The sequence below is a fragment of the Vombatus ursinus genome, unplaced genomic scaffold (genome assembly GCF_900497805.2).
Source record: "Vombatus ursinus unplaced genomic scaffold, bare-nosed wombat genome assembly UNPS02014802.1, whole genome shotgun sequence".
In the NCBI taxonomy this organism is placed as follows: Eukaryota; Metazoa; Chordata; class Mammalia; order Diprotodontia; family Vombatidae; genus Vombatus; species Vombatus ursinus.
Window position 1 is genome coordinate 23,827,815 of NW_020954580.1, and position 26,495 is coordinate 23,854,309.

A 26,495-nucleotide genomic window follows, 5' to 3' on the forward strand; every position below is an offset into this window, starting at 1 on the left:
CTCTTCCCTAGATCCATGCTTTCCCACTCATCTGGATGTCATTTGCCCTCAAGATTTTTGATTTCCTCTTCTCTTGAGGTAGGATGAGTGGTCTCCCTAAGTCCCAAATCCCTACAGATTATGCCCATTATAAGATCTCCCTTACAGAATATCTTTTTTTTCCATGGGAATAGTCATCATTAGTATTCCCTCCCACCACAAAAGGAAGATTTTTCCCTTTCTTTTCCTCTTTTCCAATCCTTCCCGTTTTGCCTACTTGCCTGATTTCCTGTAGGCTTTCTTTTTACTGAGAGACTATTGGAGTTAGTTTTCCCATCATTTTTTGACTTGATTAGGATATATCACATATTGCCCTCTATCCCCCTGCCTTTTATGTATCCTCCTATTCTGTAATTTAGTCCAACCAAGACCATTGATTCACCTGTAGGTGTAGTGTTGTAAGGTTTATTCCATGATATTGCATGCCTGTTTCTTCAACATGGCTTCTATTTGACTGTGTGCATTTGAAAAGAAATCTTTTAATAGTCTCCTGTTGTAATTATTCTTGATTGCTGTACTTGTTTACCCTTCTAGTATGCCTGCTGTCCGAGGTTTTTTGAGAAGCACATAATTGCTTCAGATACGTTTTTTTTTCTTCTAGGAATGTTTTGAACATCTCTTTGTTTATTGAATGTCCACCATTTTCATTAATGACTAGGCTAAGATTTGCAGAGTAGGCCACCTTTGGTTGTATCTTGAGCTCCTTTGCTTTATGAAATACATTATTACATTCCATTCTGCATCTTCTGATAAGTACACGAGAATAATCTCGTGTTATTTGAATTTCCTTTGTATTTGAATTTCTTTCTCCTGGTGCCTTGTAGGGTTTGTTTTCCCCAATACAGTTTTAAATATAAGTACTATATATCTTGGAATTTGCCGTATATGTTTTTTTTTTTCCTGGAGGCAATTTATGAATTTTTTTCAATTTGTACTTTGTTTTCTGTGTTCCGAAGTTCTGGATTGCTTTCTTGTAGTATTTCTTGCATTCTTTAGTTCAGGTTTTTTGACTTGTACTCTTCTGGGGGTCCTGTAATCCTTAAATTCTGTATAAATCCTGTTTTCAAGATTATTTTTGCTTGTTTGGGTATTATGCTTTCTTTTAATGTTACTGTTTTTTGTTTCTCTTCTTCCAGATTGTCCTTCACTTCTGTGTGTTTGAATTCCTAATGAGTTATTCTCTCTTGTTTCTTGGATGAGACTTGCTAGCATGGATTGAAATTTTTCTATTATGTGAATTTTTTCTGCTGTTCAGGCTGCAAATTCTACTTTCAAAATTCTTATTTCTCAGGGCAGCGAGGTGGCACAGTGGATAGAGCACTGGCCTTGGAGTCAGGAGGACCTGAGTTCAAATCCGGCCTCAGACCAAACACTTGACATTTACTAGCTGTGTGACCCTGGGCAAGTCACTTAATCCCGATTGCTTAAAAAAAAAAAGAAAAATTCTTATTTGTCTTTCATACCATACAGGAACATTCTGCTGTGGCTCCATGCATTCTTGACAATCTGCTGAGTCCTCTGCCTCATTAGGTGTTGATTCGTTTTCCTTTGTCTTGCAATATTCATTCACAGATGCCATATTCCTTCTGTAATTGATATCTTACTAGATTGGGAGGCTATTTCCCTTTCTGTTCTTTATAACCTGATGATTTATCTGCTTATGCTTAAGGTCTTTAATTGAGTTCCTTCCTCCTTAGATATTTGGAATTTCTGTCTTTTTCCTTCATTGTCCACAACTACTCACTTTCTGACTCCCTCCTCTTTGTTGATAGTAGTTTCCCAGGGGGCTGAAACTCAAAGCTATCTCAGCTTCCTCCCAGGCTGGCAGATTCATGATTCACTAGCCTAGTCTCTGCTCTAAGTGACTTTTGGGATTATAGAACTGGCCCTGTTGGATGCAGGGCTCAAATGTTTTTATGGAGTGCCACATGGCCATCTACCCATGTATCCTGCCCCAGTTCCCTCTACCATAACTTGCTGCTGTCATGCTTCCTGCTGCTATCACAGACTGAACAAATTTCTTCTGTTTGGACCTCTGTGGCACTTGAGTGGGGTGGAGGAGGGTTGGGTTATAGAGTTGAGTTCCATTGCAAGTGTAAGGATTGGCTTGCACAGCCCTGCTACATGAGTGTGGTGAGCTGTGGTGGAGGGGATACTGAGTAAGCCATTAGAGGTTGGGAGTTAGCCTTCTCTGTTGTTCCTTCATTGAGTTTTTGCCTTGTTTGCGTTCTTAGTCTTCTAGACTGTGGAGGCAGCCAACATGGCTTTATTTGTGGTTCGTAATTCCTTTTTTGGAGAGACTTAAGAGATTATGAGGATCGGAGGAAAAGCTAGTCTTTTATCTTATTGGTCATGTGACCTGGAAGATTGGCCCCTTTCCACTCCCCACCCCACCCCAAATTTTGTTGTTTTTAATTGTCTTTACCAATTAGGTAAGCATACTAGAAGGACAGTAAATGTTGGTTGAATTAGATTGGTTTGAAGACCCCTCTTGCCTATATCAAAGGGCAGCAAAGGATGGAGTTTGGGGAGTAAGCCCAGAGGCATTCCTATTCTCTTTCCCCTCATTGACCGTGTCATTAGACAGACTGGTCCAATAACAAACAGTGCATCCAGCTAGGAGCTGAAAATAGGACAAATTAGAAACTTTAAGAAAAGGTAGCTTCATAGAGCATGACCTTTTTTGGAAGAAGAGTGGTTCAGGTTAGTTTCTGATGATCACCATTTTCCCTATTGGAATTGGTGCACCTGTAATAGGCGGGAAGCTATATAATAGGCTAGAGAGAGTGTGAGACCCGGATGCTGGTATCTCAGGTTTGACTGTCTTTCTATTTTCTTTCACTGCCTTTGAGTTTTGTACTTTCTGTTCACCATTAACAGGGTTGCAGCATTGAATTGCTGCTGGAGCTGAGCTTTCTGATCATCATGTGGGCAAACTGACTTTGAGAGTCATTTCTGAGTGGTTATGCCACTTGCCATCAGATTGAGGCTATTGGAAACCAGTCTGGGGATGTGATACAGATACTGAAATAGAGTCAGGGACCTGAGCTCAAGGAGGAAAGAAGACTCTACTTCTTAAAACTAAATGGTGAAGAGGGACAATATTCTTTCATCACTTTCCTCCTGATTTCCTTTGGTATGGTTGATGACCTGAAGCTATGGTCCTGGAGAGTACCATCTCCTTCCCCTTTCCTACTATCTGTAGGAGCAGGTGGTTTAGAAATATCTTTCTGCCACCCTGAATATCTGGGAGGGCAAGCAGGAAGAGGTTTTGGAAGATATATGCCTTCATGTAGAAATGACTAACCATTTTATTTCCATTTTCAGTATAACCACACTATATTGATTTTCTGAGTCTTGTGATTGTTGGGAGATTGTGACTATATAGAGGAGAATCCAACTGCTGGGTAGGGGAAGCTATGGTCTTCTTTTTTTTACATTTAATTTTTTATTTTATTTTTTCTTAATTGCATGTACATTTAAAAAAATTTTTTTTTTGGTGGTGAGGCAGTCAGGTTAAGTGACTTGCCCAGGGTCACACAGCTAGTATCATTAACATTTGTTTTTTTTTTTTAAATTGAGTTTTAAATTTTTTTCTCCCTCCCTCCTTCTCCTCCTTGAGAAGGCAAGCAATTTAATATAGGTTATATCTGTGCAGTCATGGAAAACATATTTCCATATTAATCATGTTGTAAAAGAAAACACAGAGCAAAAAAAATAAGAAAAAGTTTTAAAAAGTATGTTTTAATCTGTATTCAGACTCTTATCAGTTATGTCACTGGAGGTGGATAGTATTTTTCATCATAAGTCCAGATCATAGTGTTGTTGAGAAGAGCTAAGTCATTCACCACTGATCATTATAAATATTGCTGTTACCATATATGAAGTTCTCCTGGTTCTGTTCACTTCATTTTGCATCAGTTCATGTAAGTCTTTCCAGGCTTTTTCTAAAACCATCCTGCTCATCATTTCATACAGCACAATAGTCACATCACAGTCATCTACTACAACTTGTTCAGCTATTGCCTAGTTAATGGACATCCCCTCAATTTCCAGTTCTTTGCTACCACAGAAAGAGCTGCTATAAATATTTTTGTACATATAAGTCCTTTTCCTTTTTTCTTTGATCTCTTTGGAATACAGACCTAGTAGTGGATTGCTAGGTCAAAGGTTATGCACAGTTTGATAGCCTTTTGGGCATAGTTCCAAATTGTTCTCCAGAATGCTTGGATTAGTTCACAACTCCACCAACAATACATTAATGTACCACTTTTTCCACATGTTCTCCAACATTTATCATTTTTTTGTCATATTAGTCAATCTGATAGGTGTGAGATGGTACCTCAGAGTTGTTTTAATTTGCATTTCTCTAATCAATAGCATTTTTTCATATGACTATAGATAGCTTTGATTACTTTGTCTGAAAACTGCCTGTTTGTATCTTTTGACTGTTTGGTTTTTTTTGTTTTTTGTTTTTTTGCTTTTTGGTGGGGCAGTTGAGGTTAAGTGACTTGCCCATGGTCACACAGCTAGTATCAAGTGTCTGAGGCCAGATTTGAACTCAGGTCCTCTTGACTCCAAGGCCAGAGTTCTATCCACTGTGCCACCTAGCTGCCCCTCCTTTGACTGTTTGTCAATTGGGGAATGGCTTATGTTCTTATAAATTTGACTTAGTTTGCTACATATTTGATAAATGAAGCCTTTATCAGAGAAACTTACTGTAAATCCCTCCCGTTTCCTGCTTTTCTTCTAATCTTGGCCGCGTTCGTTTTGTTTGTTCAAAACTTTTTTATTTAATATAATCAAAATTATCCATTTTAAATTCTGTAATGCTGTCTATCTCTTGTTTGGTAATAAAGTCTTCCTTTATTCACAGACCTGACAGGTAAACTATTCCATGCTCCCCTAATTTGCTTATTGATATAATCCTTTATTTCTAAATAAACATTTTGATGTTATACCAGTATGCAGTATGAGATGTTGATACATACCTAGTTTCTCAGGGCAGAGCCAAGATGCTGGAGTAAAAGCAGTTACCTGCTTGAGACCCCCCCTCCCCCCCCAAACCTCTCCAAATACCTGTACAAAATAGCTCTAAACAAATTCTAAAGCAGCAGAACCCACAAAAAGACAGAGTGAAACAAATTTCCAGCCCAAGACAACCTGGATGGTTGAATGGAAAGGTATATGAGACCTCAGCAAACCTGGAGCGGGCCTTAGAGGACTGAATCACAGGCAGCTGTGGCATATTCCAGACTTCTCAATCCATGAATGTTAAAGACAACCTAGAAGGTCAGTAGGAAAAGTCTGTGTCTTCGGTGAGAGAGAAGCATGGGGCCCCAGCCCCATTCCCCAAGCGAGGCCCCGGGGTGGTGGCTGATCTTCAGGCCCACAGAGTGAGAGGGAATCCAGTGGCTGATCAGAGGGGGATTGCAGGGATCTCTCTGCTGGTGCAGGATTCTCTTGCTTTGCCCGTGCTTTGATCTGGGTCACAGTTCTGGGTGGAGGTCCTGGGGTGAGGAGGAGCACTGGCGTGGTGGAGCTTGTAGTGGCTGTGGAGAGAGAATCCTCCTCACAGTTCCAAGACAGAAAAGAGTGCTTGTGGTCACTCATAGACCAGAGCACAGGCCAGGAAAGGAGTAAACACCTCGTTCTTGATCATAGCACCTTGGAAGAACTGAAAATTTACAGGTCCGTAGAAGTATTTCTGAAAACAGCTGCACAAAACCCCCAAAGCTTGGGACAGTACATTCTCCACACTGGAAGCAGACCCCTACCTTAACAAAGAGTTTATAACTCAAGTAATTGGCTGGGATCATGAGCAAGCAGTGCAAAAAGAATCAGACCATAGAATCTTTCTTTGGTAACAAAGAATATTAAAATATACAACCAGAAGAAGACAACAAAGCCTCTACATCCAAAGCCTCTAAGAAAAATATGAATTGGTCCCAGACCATGGAAGAGCTCAAAAAGGATTTTGAGAAGCAAGTAAGAGAAGTAGAGGAAAAACTCAGAATGATGCAAGAAAATCATAAAAAACAAGTCAATGTCTTGCTAAAGGAGACTCAAAAAAATACTGAAGAAAATAACATCTTAAAAAATAGCCTAACCCAAATGGCAAAAGAGGTCCAAAAAGCCAATGAGGAGAAGAATGCCTTCAAAAGCAAAATTGGCCAAATGGAAAGGGAAGTCCAAAAGTTTACTGAAGAACATACTTCCTTAAAAATTAGAATGGATCAGTTGGAAGCTAGTGACTTTATGAGAAATCAAGACACCATAAAACAAATTCAAATGAATGAAAAAATAGAAAACAATGTGAAATATCTCATTGGAAAAACAACTGACCTAGAAAATAGATCCAGGAGAGAGAATTTAAAAATTATTGGACTATCTGAAAGTCATGATCAAAAAAAGAGCCTCGATATCATCTTTCAAGAAATTATCAAGGAAAACTGCTCTGATATTTTAGAACCAGAGGGCAAAATAGATATTGAAAGAATCCACTGATCACCTCCTGAAAGAGATCCCCAAAGGAAAACTCCTAGGAATATTGTAGCCAAATTACAGAGTTCCCAGGTCAAGGAGAAAATATTACCAGCAGCCAGAAAGAAACAATTCAAGTATTGTGGAAACACAATCAGGATAACACAAGATTTGTAGCTTCTACATTAAGGAACTGGAGGGCATGGAATATAATATTCTGGAGGTCAAAGGAGATAGGATTACAACCAAGAATCACCTACTCAGCAAAACCAAGTATAATCCTTCAGGGGAAAAAAATGGAAATTCAGTGAAATAGAGGACTTTCAAGCATTCTTGATGAAAAGACCAGAGCTGAACAGAAAATTTGACTTTCAGATACAAGACTCAAGAGAAACATGAAGAGGTAAACAGGAAAGAGAAATCGTAAGAGACTTACTAAGGTTGAACTGTTTACATTCTGCATGGAAAGATGATATTTATAACTCATGTGTCCTTTGTCAGTATTAGAGTAGTTGGAGGGAAAAAATTATATGTATGTATGTATAGATAGATAGATAAATAGAGGGCACAGGGTGAGTTGAAGATGAAGGGGTGATATCTGGAGAATAAAATTAAGAGTGAGAAAGGATTATACTGGGAGAAGGAGAAAGTGAGAGGTAGAATGGGGTAAATTATCTCACATAAAACAGACAAGAAAAGGCTTTTACAATGGAGGGGAAATGGGGGGAAGGTGAGAGGGAATGAGTGAATCTTATTCTCATCCATTTTGGTTTAAGGAGAGAATAACATACACACTCAATTGGGTATGGAAATCTATCTTACTGTACAGAAAATACGGGGGGAAGGAGACGAGAGCAGGAGGATGATAGAGGGGAGGGCAGATTGGGGGAGGGGGATAATCAGAAGTAAACACTTCTAAGGAGGCACAAGGTCAAAAGAGAGAATAGAATAAGTGGGGGGTCAGGATAGGATGAAGGGAAATATACTTAGTTTTTCACAACATAACTACTATGGAAATATTTTGCATGACTACACATGTATAACCTGTATCGAATTGCTTGCCTTCTCAGTGAGGGTGGGTGGGGAGGGAGGAAGGAAGGGAGAAAATCTGGAACCCAAAATTTTAAAAACAAAAGTTAAAAAAAAATTGTTTTCACATGCAGCTGGTAAATAAGATATATAGGAAATGGGGTATAGAAATCTATTTTGCCCTACAGGAAAACTGAAGGGGAAGGGGATAAGAGAATGGGGGGAGAGATAGAAGGGAGGGCAGATTAGGGGTATTCAGAATGCATGCCATCTTGGGGTGGGGAGAGGGACGAAATGGGGAGAAAATTTGGAACTCAAAATCTTGGGGAAGTGAATGTTGAAAACTAAAAATAAATAAATTAACAATAAAAAAACTGAAACAAAAAATTTTTTTTTAATTTAAGAAATGATACATACCTAGTTTTTGCCAAACTGATTTCCAGTTTTCTCAGCAATTTTTGTCAAATGGTGAGTTCTTGTCCGAAAAGCTTGAATTTTTGACAAACCCAAAGGGGTTTGTCAAACCCAAACTAGATTACTATGGTCATTTACTAATGTATATTGTATACCTAATTATTTCATTGATCCACTCTTTTTCTTAGCCAGCACCAGATTGTTTTGATGATTACTGCTTTGTAATACAGTTTGAGATCTGGTACTGCTAGGCCACCTTCCTTCACATTTTCTCTCAATAATTCTCTTTATATTCTTGACCTTTTGTTCTTCCAGATGAGTTTTGTTATTTTTTAGCTCTATAAAATTTTTTTTTGGTAATTTGATTGTATGGCACTGAATAAGTTAATTAATGTAGGTAGAATTATTATTATTATATTTGCTTGGCCTACCCATGAGTAATTAATATTTCTCCAATTGTTTAGATCTGACCATTTGTGTGAAAAGTATTTTGTAATTGTGTTCATATAGTTCTTGGGTTTGTCTTCGCAAGTAGACTCCCAAGTATTTTATATTGTCTGCAGTTATTTTAAATGGGATTTCTTTTTCTATCTCTTGTTACTGGACTTTGTTGGTAATATATAGAAATACTGATGACTTATGTGGGTTTATTTTATATTCTGCAACTTTGCTGAAGTGGCTAATTATTTCCACTAGCTTTTTAGTTGATTCTCTAAGTGTACCATTATATCATCTGCAAAGACTGATAGTTTTGTTTCATTACTTACTCTAATTCCTTCAGTCTCTTTTTCTTCTCTTATTGTTATAGCTAACATTTGTACTGTATTGAATAATAGTACTTTCATAGTGGGCATCCTTGCATCACTCCTGATCTTATTGGGAAGGCTTCTAGCTTATACCTATTACATGGAATTAATATTTTTATCGGTATTTCATATCATCTCCTAGTTAAGTTCTAAACTTGTCTAATGGTGGATTTAAATTGTTCAGCACTGCCCCTTGAAACTATGGTCAGGCTGAGGGGGAAGTCTATGATGATGTTGTGTAAGTGCCCTCTGGTGACCAGAGGGAATAATACAATTGTGTGGGAGTTTTTTGTTTTTTGGTCTTTTTTGGATACTGTACATCTCCCACTCTAGTATCTTTGTCAAGAGAAAACCCCAAATAGGATCTAGAAGAGTCTGACATGACTGAAAATGACTGAACAACAACAAAAATATTTCAGTATATCCCTTCATACAAGCTAATTGATATCAACTGGTTAGTCATTATTGGGAGCAATCAGTATTGCACACTAAATGGGAGGGGACTCACGGCCTATGAAACTAGCATCCCCAACCCCTCTGGGTTGTCAGTTACTATCTGGGGAACCAGACTTCCTGAGGAAGCAGGATTTGGGAGAGTGAGCTCAAATGGGTGGGGTATTGAATCTATGATATTTCTTAAATTCTACTCTTACTCTATATTTACTAAATTCTATTCTAGTGTAAATCAGAGGTGTCAAACACCTGCTAGACCGCAACACTCCTGAATGAATCCTGAACCACAGTAATATGTAATTGGGAAATATTTAGCAAAATAAGTAAAAATACAGTAAAACATAGATAACATTAAGATAGAGTTTTCTAATATGTGGTGACAGGGATCCTTCTGTATGGTTTAGTGGCCTGTTTCTATTTAAGTTTGATACAACTGGTATAGATCAAAATACCTGAAGACAAAACTTTGCTTATTGGTCCAAATAACCCTAGTACTTTTCTCTTATTGGTGCCATATAATAGTATTAACTCAGGCCACTGAAGCACTACTTAATATAATAGAGTTATATTTTACAATAATAAATGGGCTAAAAGTTAAACTTTCTTGTGGCTAACACACACCAAGAGCCATGTTATCTGGATTGTAGTCTTGACTCTCACTACCTTAGAGGAAATACAATCTCTCTCTGCCTCAGTTTTCTCAAATATAAAATAAGCAGATTGGTCCAGAATCTGAATTCTAAGGTCTCTTTTAGTTTTAAGATTTGATGTTCTATGTCTGTTCAACTAATATATTGGACTAGCCACAAGTTCTTCTTACACAGTGATAAAAGGTGCTCAGACTGAATTATATTTTCTTTTTTTTCTTTTTCTTACCAATTTATTTTTACAAATTTTTTTCTTTTTTTTTAGTAAACAGTTATTTCATTTTTTCAATTACATGTAAAGATAGTTTTTAGCTTCCATTTTTAATAAAATTTTGAGTTCAAAATTTTTCTCCCTCCCTCTCAGACCCATTCCCTCTCCCCAAGATGGCAAGCAATCTTATATAGGTTATACATGTGCAATCATATTAAACATATTTTCACATTAGTCATGTTGTGAAAGAAGAAACAGAACAAAAGGGAAAAGCCACAAAAAAGACAAAAAAAAAAAAGTGAAAATAGTGTGCATTGATCTGTATCCATATTTCTTTCTCTGAATGTGGATAGCATTTTCTTTCATGAGTCTTTCAGCATTGTCCTGTATCATTGTATTGCTGAGAAGAACTAAGTCAGTCATAGCTGATCATTGTACAATGTTGCTGTTACTGTGTATGAAGGATAAACAACAGCTACTATAGTGTATAATGTTCTCCTGGTTCTGCTCACTTCACTCAGCATCAGTTTATGTAAGTCTTTACAGGTTTTTCTGAAATCTTCCTGCTCATCATTTCTTATAGCACAGTAGTATTCTATTACATTCACATACCACAACTTCTTCAACCATTCCCCAACTGATGGGCATTCCTTCAATTTCCAATTCTTTGCCACCACAAAAAGAGCTGCTATAAATATTTTTGTACCTGTGGGTCCTTTTCCCTTTTTTTATTATCTCTTTGGGATACAGACTTAGTAGTGGTATTGCTGGATCAAAGCGTATGCACAATTTGATTGCCCTTTGGGCATAGTTCCAAATTACTCTCTAGAATGGTAGGATTAGTTCACAACTCCACCAATGCATTAGTGTCCCAATTTTCCCACATCTCCAAAATTTATCATTTTCCTTTTCTATCATGTTAGCCAATCTGATAGGTGTGAGGTGGTACTTCAGAGTTATTTTAATTTGCATTTCTGTAATCAATAGTGATTTAGAGCATTTTTTCTTTTTGTCATTCTATTTTTATTTATTTTGATTTATCAACAATCACTTCCATAAGGTTTTGAGTTTAAAATTTTTCTCCCCCTTCCTTCCTCCTCCCTCCCTAAGACGGCGTGCAATCTGATGTAGGCTATACATATACATTTCTATTAAACATATTTTGTCATTAGTCATGTAAGGAAGAATTAGAACTACTAGGAGGAACCACAAGAAAGAGGAAACAAAACAAACAGAAGAAAAAAAATAGCAAATAGTATGCTTCGATCTGCATTCAAACTCCATAGTTATTTCTTTGGATGTGGATAGCATTTTCTGTCATGAGACTTTTGGAAATGTCTTAGATCCTTGCATTGCTGAGAAGGGCTAAGGCTATCAAAGTTAGTCATCATACAACATGGCTGTTACTGTGTGTACAACGTTCTCCTGGGTCTGCTCACTTCACTCAGCATCAGTCCATACAAGTCTTTCCAGGTTTTTCTGAAGTCTGCCTGTTCATCATTTCTTATAGCACAATAGTATTCCATTACATTCATATACCACAACTTGTTCAGCCATTCCCCAGTTGATGGGCATCCCCTCAATTTCCAATTCTTTCCCACCACAAAAAGAGTTGCTATATATATTTTTGTACATGTGTGTCCTTCCCCCCCCCTTTTTTTTTTTTTAGTGAGGCAACTAGGGTTAAGTGACTTGCCCAGATTCACACAGCTAGGAGGTATTATATGTCTAAGGCCGGATTTGAACTCAGGTCCCTGACTCCAGGGCCGGTGTTCTGTCCACTGCGCCACCTAGCTGCCCCTCCTTTTTCCATTTTTATGATCTCTTTGGAATACAGCCCTAGAAGTGCTATTGTTGGGTCAAAGGGTATGTACATTTTTATAGCCCTTTGGGCATAGTTCCAAATTGCTCTCCAAAATGGTTGGATCATTTCACAATAGAGCATTTTTTCATATGACTATAGATAGATTTAATTTCTTTATCTGAAGACTGCTCGTTCCTATCCTTTGACCATTTATCAATTGGGGAATGACTTATATTTTTATAAATTTGAGTGAGTTCTCTATATATTTGAGAAATGAGGCCATTATCAGAAACACTGGCTATAAAATTGTTTCCCAGCTTTCTGCTTTCCTTCTAATCTTGGTTGCATTGGTTTTGTTTGTGCAAAAACTTTTAAATTTAATTTAATCAAAATTATCCAGTTTGCATTTTATAACGTTCTCTATCTCGTTTGGTAATAAATTCTTCCTTTCTACATAGATCTGGCAAATAAACTATTCCTTGCTTTCCTAATTTGCTTATAGTATCACTTTTTCTGTCTAAATCATGTACTCATTTTGACCTTATTTTGGTATATGGTAGGAGACGTTCTATGCATTATACTTTCAAAAGAGAAAAGGATATAACTTTACAACATTGAAAATAAGTGCATAAATGTCACTGAATACATAGTAATCTAACGATCAATTTAAGTTATAATATAACAACTAGAAAAGTGTTTAATGAAATGCATCATATAGTCTAAGGGAAACTACACAAAATAGTTTCTTTCCAGACTTGACTCTAGCATCACCTTCTATGTCAATTGAGTATTAAACTCAAAAAGAAGCAACTTCTTGAAGGCTGTATATAGACTTAGAAAACCACAAGTTAACATCAGCAATGTTGTATTTTATTTTTATTTATTTTGTTAAACATTTACAAATTACATTTTAATCTGGTTCTGAGGCCAAGGCGTTATGGGTTTGACAGCTGTTCTGCATGAACTTTCCAACTGCTAGTACCTTCTTAAAATTTCTAAATTACCTATTATCTATTCTGCATAAACCCATATATGTATATATTGTCTCTCACAATTGTATGTAAGGTCCAAGAGGAAAGGGACTATTCCACTTTTCTCTACTTCCTCAGCACTTAGAATAGCGTCTGGCATTTACTAGTAGTTGATGAACCAATGCTAGCTGATTGATTAAAAGATCTTTATATCGAGTCTTTCAGGGACAGTTAAAACTTCAAATAATAGTCTTTTTACAATGCTCATGTAGCTTCTTCCACAGCAAGGCTGACTACATCTCCTCCTGAGTGTTTAGCCTATGCCAGAGGGCTAAGATATCTCTTCTCTAATGTTTTTAGCTCAAGCCCCCATTCCAGAATGTTTCCCTAGCATTAGAGCCCCAGTTTCATTTAACCAGTTAACATAAGTTAGCTTTCACAAAGGGATATTTTACTCTAAAGATTGAGCAAAAACAGAAGTTCCAAGCATTACTATTCACCCCACCCCACCCCACCCCTTCCCCAAATACCTGAGTGTACAATTTCCTCTGTATCACCTAAGTCTTTCAGTCCTTGCAGAGAGTGGGCTCAGACTTAAACCAGCTATAACATAGCATTTGCCTCAAGTTCATTTCCAAATACAGTATGGCCAATGGGTGGATAAATCTGCATGTCTGTTACCGTAAGCAAGTTGTTCTGACTTTCTTCTCAGTGTTTATTTTTCCAAAAATCCTGGCGTGGACACTAACTCCCAGAATTCTGGTGGCTCATTCTCCTGACATTTTGAAGCTCACCATGCTATCGCTATCTCCAACATGAGGAAGAAATAAATTAACAGAGACAGAAGAATGGCAGACCTATATGTTCTCTGCTTCAGGCCAGCTTTAGGGGTGTTGGTTTGTGGGGTTGAGGTCTTTCTCCAACCTTGAGGACACAGCAGCAAAGTTTCTTTCTCTAGAGACAGTTAAGCAGTACAAGGGCCAGCTCTAAGATGTGCCCTAGCTTACTAATGTCTTTGAATGCACACCAGTTCTGACAGTGCAGACAGTTGACAATCCTACTCTGAATCATGTGGCGAACAGACAAGAACCAGCTCCACAAGTCTGTGCATGCTCCAAGTTGGGGAGCAAGTTGGTGGCAATTTTTTTTCCCCAAAAAGAACAGGGCATGGTAGAGCTATGAACTTGTCTAACCATTCTGGAGAACAATTGGGAACCATACCCAAAGAGCTATAAAATTGTGCATAGCCTTTGACCCAAAAATACCACAACTAGGTCTGTATCCCAAAGAGATCAAAGAGAAAGGAAAAGGACCTATAGGTACAAAAATATGTATAGCAGCTTTTTTTGTAGTGGTAAAGAACTGGAAATAAAGGGGATGCCCATCAATTGAGGAATGGCTAAACAAGGTGTGGCATGTGGTTATGACAGAATATTATTTTCTGTAAGAAATGATGAAGGGGATGCATTCAGAAAAACCTGGGAAGACTTATGTGAACTGATGCGAAGTGAAATAAGCAGAACCAGAAGACCCTTGTACACAGTAATGATTTTAATTAGCAGCAATAATTAATTGTGAACAAAAAAAAATTAGTTGTGAAAAACAGCTCCTCTGATCAGTACAGAGATCCTATGACAACACCAAAGGACTCATGGTGAAAACTGCTGTCTGACTTAGAGAGAGAACTAATGGACACTGAGTGCAGGTTAAAGCATAGTCTTTTTTTCCTCTTTCTTAATTTTACTTGCTTTTTTCTCCCACAATAAGGCTAATATGGAAATGTTTTGCATGACATATATATAATAGATATCATATTTCTTGCCTTCTTAATGGGTGGGGGAGCAATGGGGGGAAGGAAAGAATTTGGAACTGAAAATAAAATTTTTAAAAAAGGAACAAGGCAATAGGATTTCCCAGGCTAACTCCTGGTTTAGCATCCTATGCACAGACGAATAAATGATCAGGTAATCAAAATTGTATTTTCAAGTCTAGAGCAGCTTTTCTGCCCCTCAATGAAATTAAGAAATATACATGAATGACAGGAGTAGACTAAAGACAATGGAAAAAAACGAGAAAAAGACAAAACATTGGCAGATTAAAAGATGTTATATTGAGCTTTGCTCTGTAGTGAAACGAACAACGGTATATCCAGATTCTCATGTATTTTTCTAGTCTCTGAGTTGATTTTGTTAGAGATGGTACAACAATTAAACAGGGACAAATACTGAATAAGGGGCAAACAGTCACTTATCTAGTAATAAATAAGCCAAAAATTAGCAGATTTCAAGATAAGAATCTCCTTCTAAGATGTTAATTAAGATCATTTTAAAGACATTAATAAAAGGGATATTTAACAAGTATTCAATTGAACAAACATTTTCAGTTCAAAAACATGTTGAGTTTCTGACCTAAGGGTTCAATGCAAATCACACAATATACTATAAGTTAGGGGGAAAAAAAGTAGAAAGTAGTTTATCTTTTTAAAATTCCCATATCAAACTAAACCAGTTGCTGTGGATTCTACTCAGTAAGTTCAAGTTCAAGGCAATTTCTTAGCTTTTAATAGTCTCAAATAAAACACATTTCTTAAGCATCTCACAGCAAAGCAGTTTTAAATCAGTTCTGCAAATATTTATTGATTGCCAGGCCAGTTTGGCTAAATACAGCTAGAGATACAAAAAGAGTAAAACATTAGACAATTCCTGGGTTCCAGGAATTTAAAATCCAAAGTAAGTGAATCATTAGAAAATAAAAGAATTACCTCTGAAAAAAATTTAATTGAGCACAATCTTGAAATTTATCTCAATTGAATACCCTCTAGATCAGGTATGCTTAACCTGGGGATCAGGGAGTCCACAGATAGATTTCAAGATATTTCCAAACTTGGATGGGGGAAAAAGTATTTATTTCAATATCATTCGTTTCCTTAGTAATCCCTATGTTTCTATGCATTTAATAACATTATTCTGAGAAGGGGCCCATAAAAAGGTTAAGAACTACCTACTCTACACTCAGAGTTCTCAGTCTCTATTAAGAAAAAATGCCAGCCTGCCCATCTTTGTTAGTGTAAGGGGGAGGGGGTTGATGCAATACTTCACATGGAAGAGGCTGGGGAGCCTACTTCTAGAAAAGCAAGTTGAAATGTGATGGAAGTGCCCGACTCCCCAACTTGGAGCATGCACAGACTTGTGGAGCTGGTTCTTGTCTGTTCGCCACATGATTCAGAGTAGGATTGTCAACTGTCTGCACTGTCAGAACTGGTGTGCATTCAAAGACATTAGTAAGCTAGGGCACATCTTAGAGCTGGCCCTTGTACTGCTTAACTGTCTCTAGAGAAAGAAACTTTGCTGCTGTGTCCTCAAGGTTGGAGAAAGACCTCAACCCCACAAACCAACACCCCTAAAGCTGGCCTGAAGCAGAGAACATATAGGTCTGCCATTCTTCTGTCTCTGTTAATTTATTTCTTCCTCATGTTGGAGATAGCGATAGCATGGTGAGCTTCAAAATGTCAGGAGAATGAGCCACCAGAATTCTGGGAGTTAGTGTCCACGCCAGGATTTTTGGAAAAATAAACACTGAGGAGCAAAGTCAGAACAGCTTGCTTACGGTAATTGGCTGTTATCAATGGAAATTAGTTTTTCTAGGATTCCTCAGCACTGTTCACTGCAACAGCCCATCCTGAGTAAGGGCATCATCATCTTTATCTCTCTATCCATCTCCTGCCCCATCCCCCACCTCCAAAACTTTTTTTGAAAAATTGCTTTGTTTTCCATCCCCATACTGAACCCAGCTGCCTTGGTAACCTTTCGTTGAACAGTCCCACTCTGCCTCTGCTAAAGTCCTACTCCTGTTTCTGAAGGAGATGCAGCATAATAACTAAGCTGCAGAGTGTCAGGCAGGTTCTTTTGTTGTTGTTTAGTCATTTCAGTTGTGTCCAACTTTTTGTTATCCCATTAGGGGTTTTCTTAGCAAAGATACTGGAGTGGTTCGCCATTGCCTTTTCCGGTTCATTTTACATATAAGGAAACTGAAGCAAACAGGGTTAAGTGACTTGTCTAGGGTCCTTCATCTACTAAGTGTCAGAGGCCAGATTTGAGATGAGTCTTCCTGACTCCAGGCCTCTATCCACTGAGCCACCTAGCTGCCTCAGGCAGGTTCTATCAAGTTAGAAAAATTCCCAATACAAATTTGGGACTAGATAATGCTTTTATCAGAAGACCTACGTCACTATGGTACCAGAATGATGTCTCCTATGTGTGGATTTCCTCTTTCTCCAGAAATTTAGATCTTCCTTTAAGAATATGTGATCTGAATGGAGGAAAGACCTACACAGAGATAATCCTAGGTCCTAATGTAGCATGAGATGTTCATATCTTAATGAACTGCTTCTTCCAGGGTTATTTTTATTTTGAAAAGGAACTCTTGAAATGTCTCAACCCAATCCTTCTGACCCTTCCTTTTGGGGGAAGAAAAGTAGTAATAGGAAGGTAATAGTCTTGTTGCAGTCTGTTCTCAGCATATCTCTTTGAGGGCATTATGTTCAGTTTTGGTATCACAATTTAATGTCATCGATAAGGGCAAACAGTATGATCAAGGGCCATGAATCGAAGTCATTTGAGGAGAGGTTGAATTGGAGAAGTTTGGCCTAGGGAAGACTCGGGGGAGGGGGGGACCCCTGTTCAAGTATATGAAAGGTGTTCTCCCCCCCCCCACTCCCTTTCAAAGGGCAGAACCAGGAAGCAAATTTGGGTTTACCAGGAAAAAAACTTCCTAATAATTACTGCTATTCAAAAGTAAAATGGGCTATCTTGAAAGGTGGTGGAGGCTTCTTCTGAGAGGTCTTCAAGCAGAAACTGGACGACCTTTTGCTAGGAGTCCTTTGCAGTATGGACTGGACCAGATAGATCTTTTCTAACCCTCAAATTCTGTGATTCTGAAAGCAAGTTGTCAAAAAAAACATTGAAAGTTGTGTCCTAGGTGGCTTTAAAGTAGAGCCAGACCCTTCTTAGAGAAGGAAGGAGCTCAGGCTTTAGAGTTACTGAAGCATAGACCTAGAGCTGAAAGGGATGTTAAAGGTCATCTAGACCAAGCTCCTCATTAACTGAGTACCAGAAAAGTGCAATGACTTGCCCAGTCATGAGTCGTAAGGAGCAAAACCTGCATTTGAACCCAGGTCCTCCAGCTCTGGCTCTCTGCACATCACTCAACCCCTCTCTCCCATAAGACCTAGGTTCTGATCCTGGCACAAGACACTTCATTTCCAGACTTAGTGCATTTTCCCTGTCTGTCTCCCGTGCTAGCAATGCTCTGCCTCCTGGCTCCTTCGAGTCCTACTTCCAACCTTTCCTTCTTTAAGAAACCTTTCTAGGTCCAGCACTTAGGGAGATATATATCTGTATAGTTTTCTTTAATAAAGTTTTGAAAATTAAAAAAAACGAAACCTTCCCAGATCACCCTCGATGCCAGTTTAGCGCCTTCCTTCCGAGATTACCTCCAGTTTACTCTGTAAATCCTATCTTGTCTGTATCTTGTTTGCACACAGTCGTCAGGCTGTGAGCTCCTAAGGGGCGAGGCTGCTTTTGCTTTTCTTTGTACAGTATCTCCAGCTCTAAGCACCACGCCTGGCACGTAGTAGGCACTCTATACGTGCCTGCTGACGCACTGGGCCTGCTCCGTATTACCACCGCAACCTTGGGCGAGCCCCTTCATTTCTCTGGGCCTCAGCTTCCCCATATGCAGCAGAAGGGAGGGGAGCTGAGCTATCTCTACTGTCCTAGAATGCGGATCCCATTCACCCTTCCCCAAAGGGCGGCCGGGACGTGCCCCTTAGTGCGGGACTCGATGCGCTCTTCCGGCCCGAGCCGCAGGCACCACCTGGGCCGCGGCGATTGGGCCCAGCATGACCTCACCAGGGCTACCCAGCGGGGTCGGTTCGGGACACTCCCCCCTACACCTAGCCCCTCTTCCCGCTTCTCCCGCCGCCCCCTCCAACTCTTCGCTCTTTTTCTGGGCGGGGAACGGAAGTGACGTCAGGCGCATCGGAAGTCCCTGCGGCCGCGGTGTTGTGCTGTGGGGAAGAGAGAGACAGCTTTAGGAGCCCGGGAGAGTGGTTCTCGCCTTTCCGAGGCCGGTATAGCGCCGAGATCCCCGGGGAGAAGCAGCCGTCGCCATGTCTGATCAGGTAGGCAGCTTAGGGCCGCGGCTTGGCGGGGAGTCGCGCCGGGGCCCGCGATCTCGCGGTGCCGCCGGCTCCTTGGCTGGGGCCGGGAATGGGGGCGGGGAGGAGAGGGCACTGGAGACAGGGGAGGGGGCGGCAGGCGCGGGGTGAGCAGCGAGCCAGGGCCGGCGCCGGGCTCCCGAACGTCTGGGGCCCGGCCTCCCCATGCCGGAACTTCCTCGCCCCTTGGAGGAGTCCGTGCACTTCCCCGTGACCCAGGGCGCCCGAGGCACCTCGGGTCGCCGGCCCCGCGGGCCAGGTGTCAGCCGGCCCGGAGCGCTGCCCGCCGCCCTGGCGAAGGCCCCCGGGGAGCAGCCGGGCTCCGCAGAGCCTCATCGCGCCTGGCAGAGGCCGTGGGCACCTAGGCCCCGGTTATATAACGGGAGAGGCAGCTCGGCGCGGCGGCCGGCAGGGCCTCGGGCGGGGGGTTGGGGAGGTGGAGCGCGGATTCCCCTTAGAATGCTGGGGACGCGGCGGCGGCGGGGGCTGGCAAGGTCGCCGGGAGCCCGGCAGCGCCGGCTCCCAGCCTGGTCACTGGGCCCTCGACAGGGCCGGGCCCACGTCTGCCCCAGCCTCGGGCTTTTTCTTTTTGATTTTTTTTTTTCCGGTGGATGGGGTGGAGGGGGTGGTGGGGATGGTGGCGGCTCCCCTTGTTCCGTGAACTTTTCCTGTTTGTTACTTTCGATTGGTTCAGCGTTTCCCCGATTGAACAGTCCCCGGCTCGCCCGCCCCAGCCCTTTATCTGGGCATTGGCCTAGTGATGACTGATGTTTGCGTCCACCCCGGAGTAAAACAAAAGGGTAGGAACGGAGGGAGCTTCCCGCGGGTTTCCGAAAGCTATTACGCCAGGATACCCCGTTTCCATCCTGGCCCGGGTGAATTAATCTGGGCTTCGAGTCCAACCAGAATCTTTGTAGAGGAACCTTTCCCCACTTGCTACGTAGTTTGCTCAGTGTTTATATCTAATTTACAATGCACTTGTTAATGTTCAGAGTATTCCATTAATGTTAAATGGAGAAGTCAAGAGTCAATTTGCTTATGTGAAAGAAAACACTCAACATTTTTCTTTTGATTCAGAACACTGCAGCAGGATTGGAATTTAGAGTTTGGCAAACTTATCCATGTGTCTGTTTATTTGTCAGTTCTGTGCTGCATTGCTGTTGAGGGAAACACATTGGATTTTAGGAAATTGAGACATTTGGAAATGTTTTGGTTATAAAAGGCAAAACCATTATTTAGGTTAGTTCTGAATGGTACTCGAACATTAATAGGCTAATTCCCAAGTTGGCATCTGAATATCATTATAACATATCTCATTAAATTGTTTATTCAGTTATCAGTTAGAGAATACATATAAAATATTTCATCAGTTCTTTGTTTGATGTTTAAGTAGTGCTTAGGAAACGTGTTTCAAATTTCTTATATAAAAGTATTTTGGGGGGATGAGTGAACCTACAAGGAAGCAAACAAGCATTTGTTAAGCATCTGCTATGTGCCAGGGGATTTACAAGATTTGATACTCAAAACAACCCTGGGAGGTAAGTGCCATCATTATCCCTCATTTTACAGTTGAGGAAACTAAGGCAGACGGTTGAGTAACTTGCCCAGGATTGCAGATCTGAGAAAGAGTCCTAAGGCCAATTTCAATTCAGGTTTTCTGTTTCTAGGTGCAGTGCTCTGTGCAGCCTCAAAATAGAAAGACATTATTTGAGAAAATAAAAATTACTGTATCTTGCTCCAGAATAAAGTAGTCAAGTGTTATGAAATGAGGGTAATTCCTTAGAAAGCTAGGAATTAAGTTAGTAGTTCTAAATTGGGAGTTTGAATCATCTTTGTCAGTTAAGATTTATTAAAAAATGAAAGACCTGATTTTAAAAAAGGTGAAAAATCCTCAGAGGATTTAAAATCAAGAGCAAGAGTCCTAAGTTTTCAGGTACAGTGCCATTCAATTTTTAGAATATCATACACAATATCTGATCAAAAATTTTACTTTAAGTCCTCTTGGTAAGGCATCTTTTTTAGGGACCTCTAAGTTTATTATCAATCATAATAGTGAAACCAAGGAATAATTCTTACATTTTTGCCTCTAAAATGAGAAAAGTTAAACTTTTTTTTTTGCAAATAACATTTTATTTTTTCCAATTACATGTAAAGATAGTTTTCAACATTCATTTTTATAAGATTTTAAGTTTCACATTTTTTCTCTTTCCCCTCCCCAAGACAGCAAGCAATCTGATATAGGTTATACATGTGCAATCATGGTAACATATTGCCATATTAGTCACATCTTGAAAGAAGAAACAGAGCAAAAGGGAAAAGCCACAAAAAAAAAAAAGTGAAAATGCTCTTTTATCTGCATTCAGACTCCATATTTCTTTCTCTGGATGTGGATAGCACTTTCAGTCATGAGTCTTTGGAATGTTGTGGATCATTTTATTACTGAGAAGAGCTAAGTTAATCATAGTTGAACATCACACAATGTGACTGTTACTGTGTACAATGTTCTTCTTGTTCTGCTCATTTCACTCAGCATCAATTCATATAAGTCCCAGGTTTTTCTGAAATCTACCTGCTCATCATTTCTTATAGCACAATAACATTCCATTACATTCACATACCAAACTTATTCATCCATTCTCCAATTGATGGGCATCGCCTTCTTTGCCAACCATAAAAAAAGCTGCTATAAATATTTTTGTACCTGTTGGTCCTTTACCCCTTTTAAGATCTCTTTGGGATATAGACCTAGTAGTGGTATATAGCTGCATCAAACAAAGGGTATGCACAGTTTGATTGCGTTTTGGGCATAGTTACAAATTGCTGTCCAGAATGATTGGATCAGTTCACAACTCCACCAACAGTGCATGTGTTTCAACTTTTCTCACATTTTCTCCAACACTTAGCATTTTCCTTTTTTGTCATGTTAGCCAATCTGATAGGTGTGAGGTGGTGCCTCATTTCTTAGTAGTGATTTAGAGCATTTTTTATATGACTATAGAGAAAAGTTAAACTTTTATAAAGGTTTATTGTACTAGTTGTCATCACAGAGAACAAATTACTTGCTTTAGGAGGTGAAGTGAAACTCCTTTATATTGAAGAATACCTTCAATATAAAGAACAGGACTGACACTTATATATTATGAATTTAGGAATCTCCAAACAATGACTAGATAATCACTGGGGGAAAAAAAGTGCTTTCTGGGGTACTGATATGGAAGAGCCATTGTCTATAATGACTGTAATTACTTTGATTTTATGCTGTTTTAATTGTTTTTCCACATTAACCTCCGCCTCCCTGAAATGTAGGATCATAAACTTGGAAATATGTGAGAACTTAAAGCTCCTCTATTCCATCCCCCACCTGATTTTACAGATGGGGCACTGGAAGTCCAGAGAGGTTGAAAAACTTGCGCAAGGGTCCCAAAGAAACAAACTGGGATCAGAACAGAGGTTATCTCCCTCCAGAGCTAGTCTCTTTCCATTACAACATTATGCCTCTTAAAAGCCACCTAAAGCCCTACATTAAAGCAAAACAACACAAAAAAATCTAGAAGTTGTTACATTGAAGTAGGCTTTTATTTCTTCATCTATAAAAGGAGGGCTTTTTGGGCTTTGTCATTTCTAAGGTTCTTTTTCAACTGTGATGTTTTCTGAGCAAAATCCTAGCAAAAGTGGAAGCAAGAGTGATTTGAGTAGGACATTCCCATCATCTTAAGAAGTTCAGACCACTAATTTTCCCTTGCTGTTTGATTACAAAGAGGTCCAACACCAACTGTTTTGTTTCAGTATTGCTGATTTCCAGCAATGTATTCATTGTTAATAGAATGACATTGCAACAAAAAGATGTCTGGTGGAATTTGTTATACGAGAATTTTACCTGTAGAAGTTATTTTTGGAATGGGGTATCATTTGATTTGAATCTATTTTTACAGGATTTCCCCTATATATTTATCATTAATATATCTTCCAAAAATGAAATTCCTTTCCTCTGCAACAGATTCAGGTACACTGTATAATCATTTTTTTTTCCTGTGGGGGTAGTAATATTCCCTCCAGTGTTCTTTATATCTGTCTAATAATTGTTTATGCTGCTAATCTTAGTAGGCCTAGCTTGAGGTTGGAATGAGTATGGTGAACTGATTCATAAATAAAAATTTGCCAGTTAAGTTTAGTATATATAGGAACACAGGTGTATCAGAATTTAGCTGTGAGTTGAGCGTGTGGTTAAGGGAATAAGAAAAAATACATTGTTGAACTCAAAATCTTTGTATATAGGCTTCTTTGGGGCAACGAAAATTTTTCATTTTTTTCTTGCATGAGGCACACTTAGGAGACGCCACTCTTGGAAGCTGCGGATTGTAATTACAAGCCAATATGAAGAAACCTCTAGTTAAAGTAGTACATTTTGGAACCTGAATACAGAGGTCATTCTTATATCACTGAGGTGAGAGAGGGGTGAATAGTTCATATTGGAAATCTAAGACCTGAAGGAGTTTAAATATCTTGTATTTTGCCAGGTACAGCATTGATACCTCAGCTCAAATGAAATAACATATAAAGTGCTTAGCGAACTTTAAAATGCTATTTAGTGTCAGTTATTGTTATTTTTATTACCTCCTTTTCCAGTAATGAAATAGGGAGGGTACTTGGAAAGAAATGAAGCATCAGGCATAGACTTCACGTTTCAGTGGGAACTTTTATGATACTTTTAAGTATTTTCTTTGTCCCCTCTGCTTTGAAGGAAGACATTCCAAGGAAATGATAGTGGGCAAAATTTAAATATGTAATTTACTTGATTAAATTAGGACTATTGCATTAGCCTTTTGATTGGTTTCCCTGCCTCTAGTCTCTTCTCGTTCTAGTCTATCCTCTGCTCAGCTGTCAAATTGATCTTCCTAAGGTGCAAAGTTAGACCATGTCATTCCTCCTATTCAATAAACTCCAGTGGTTCCCCGTCATCTCCAAGATCAAACACAGAATTCTCCATTTGGTTTTCAAAGCCTTACATAATCTGGCCCCTTCTCAGCATTTTTAGTGGCTTTCTCCTTCCTATGCCTGGAATTCTTTCCCTCCTCATCTCATCTCTTGGTCTCCCTTGTTTCCTTCAAGTCCCAACTAAAATCCTACTTTTTAGAAGAAGCCTTTCCTGATCCCCCTGAGTACTAGTAAGTTTCCTCTCTTGGTAATCTTTTAATTTATCCTATATCTAATATAATTTGCATAGTTGTTTTCATATTTGTCTCCCTCATTAGACTGTGAGCTCCTTGATAGCAGGGACTGTCTATTTTGCCTTGGTATCTTCAGAGCTTAGCACAGTGCCTGGCACACAGTGGGGACTTAACTGACTTATTGATACTTCATTCTATTACTGAGTGTTTCAACTTTATTTACTGAGTATTCTATTACTGAGTATTTCAACCTTTGGAGAATCTTACATTTAGCATTTTATTTTAAGAGGTATGTTGTTCAGTTGTTTCAGTTGTGTCCAACTCTTGGTGACCCCATTTGAGGTTTTCTTGGCAAAGATACTAGAGTGGTTTTGCCGTTTCCTTCTCCAGCTCATTTTACAGATGAGAAACTAAGGCAGACAGGGTTAAATGACTTTTTTAGGGTCACACAGCTAGTAAATGTCTGAAGCTGGATTTGAACTCACAAAGGTGAGTCTTTCTGATTCCAAGTCTGGCACGCTATCCACTAGGCCACCTAATTGCCTAAGAGGTATGAGTTCTACTAATAATTTTGGTGCCTTTGGGCACTTCTTTTGCCGGTAATTGGTAGAATTGATGTTAGGTTGTTTTTCCAGTTCTGGAAGCTGTGGAAACCAGCTGAAGGAAGCAAGGTCTATTGGTTAGGCCAAAATATCCCTTCCTCATTCATTCAACAAACATTGAATGCCACTAGTATAGAATCAGTCTAATATTGGAATACGGCATGAATACAAATAACTATAATATATTAATGCAAGAGAAAGGGGTACAAAGTACCCTGTGAAGTCTTAGATGATGAAAAGTAATTAACAGCTTGGGTGGAAGGCATTTTAATTGGAGTTAACAGGAAGGGTAGGAATTTAGTAGGTTCAGAGAGGGTTAGCTGGAGGAGGGGTAGGGATGGGAGAATGGAAGGGCATGGGGGATAAATAGTATGAGCAAAGACATAGAGTTAACAAGGCATGTGCAGGAATATGAAGGGAATATCAAATAGTCTAGTTGGACTTGAGCATAGAGTGGAGTTCTGTGAGATAAAACTGTAAAGTAAGGTTGATACCAGGTGGTGGAGGCCCTTGAATGTAAGACTAAGGTGTTTAGTTTATAGACAGAAGTAAGCCATTGAAGGGTTTTGAACAGAAGAGTGATATAGGCAGATCTATGAACAAGGAAGATTAATTTGGCAGTCATACTAAGGATATACTTGGCAATACTCTAGATCAAGGATCCCTTGCCTAGAATGGAAGCTAAGAATGATTTTTACATTTTAAAATAAAATCAGATTGTATTTAAACATGTAAAAACCATTCTTAGCTCTACAGGGCCAAGTGTCTAGACTTGGCTTTAGTTTTCCAATCCTTGGTCTAGATAACTGGTAATGAGGACTAGACTAGGATGATGGTAGTGAAAATGGAGAGAACGAGGCATACGTGAAGGATGATATGAAGTAAAATTGATTGGACTTGACAACTGATTCTGCTTAGGATCAAAGGTTTCCAAGATGAAGGACAGTAAATGGTGGCACTTTAATAAAAATACTTAATTTTTTTCCCCAATTACATGTAAAAACAATTTTTAATATTCATTTCTTAAATGAGTTTTAAATTTTTATTTTAAATTTAAACTCATTTTAAATTTTGAGTTCTGAATTCTCTCTGTCCCTTCTCCCCTCCTCCTGCCATTGAGAAGGCAAGCAGTTTGATATAGTTTATATGTGTGTAGTCATGTAAAACATTTCCATATTAATCATGTTGGAAAAGAAAACATGAACCAAAAAAGCCCCACAAAAAATAAAACAAAAAATAGTGTGGTTCAATCTACATTCAGACTCCATCAGTTTTTTCTTTGGAGGTGGATAGCATTTTTTCATCCTAAGTCCTGTGGAATTGTCTTAAATCTTTGTGTTGCTGAGAATAGCTAAGTCATTCACAGTTGATCATTGTACAGTAGTGCTGTTACCATGTACAGTGATCTCCTGGTTCTGTTTACTTCACTTTGCATCAGTTCATGTAAGTCTTCTCAGGTTTTTCTGAAACCATCCCCTTCATCATTTCTTACAGAACAGTAGTATTCCATTACAATTATATACCACATCTTGTTCAACCATTCCTTGACTGCTGGGCATCTCAATTTCTTTTTCTTTCTTTCTTTCTTTCTTTCTTTCTTTCTTTCTTTCTTTCTTTCTTTCTTTCTTTCTTTCTTTCTTTCTTTCTTTCT

The 26,495-nt window shown here is 39.1% G+C and overlaps 1 protein-coding gene across 3 annotated transcripts in view; it reads left to right on the top strand.

Annotated features, from left to right (window-relative positions):
* Positions 1–26,495, top strand: part of SUMO1 (small ubiquitin-like modifier 1) — a 75,123-nt gene that overhangs the window by 9,903 nt on the left and 38,725 nt on the right. The window contains exon 1 of one of the 3 annotated variants that reach the window (XM_027873448.1): positions 18,883–19,038. The exons of 1 other annotated variant lie outside the window; for it this stretch is intronic. Coding sequence is in view for 1 of the 2 variants with exons in the window: in XM_027873450.1 (XP_027729251.1) it covers positions 19,027–19,038 (12 nt within the window). In the remaining variant the exon portion in view is untranslated. Of the gene's footprint in view, positions 1–18,882; positions 19,039–26,495 lie in introns of those variants that run through there. One more of the 3 variants, XM_027873450.1, reaches the window with a different exon arrangement.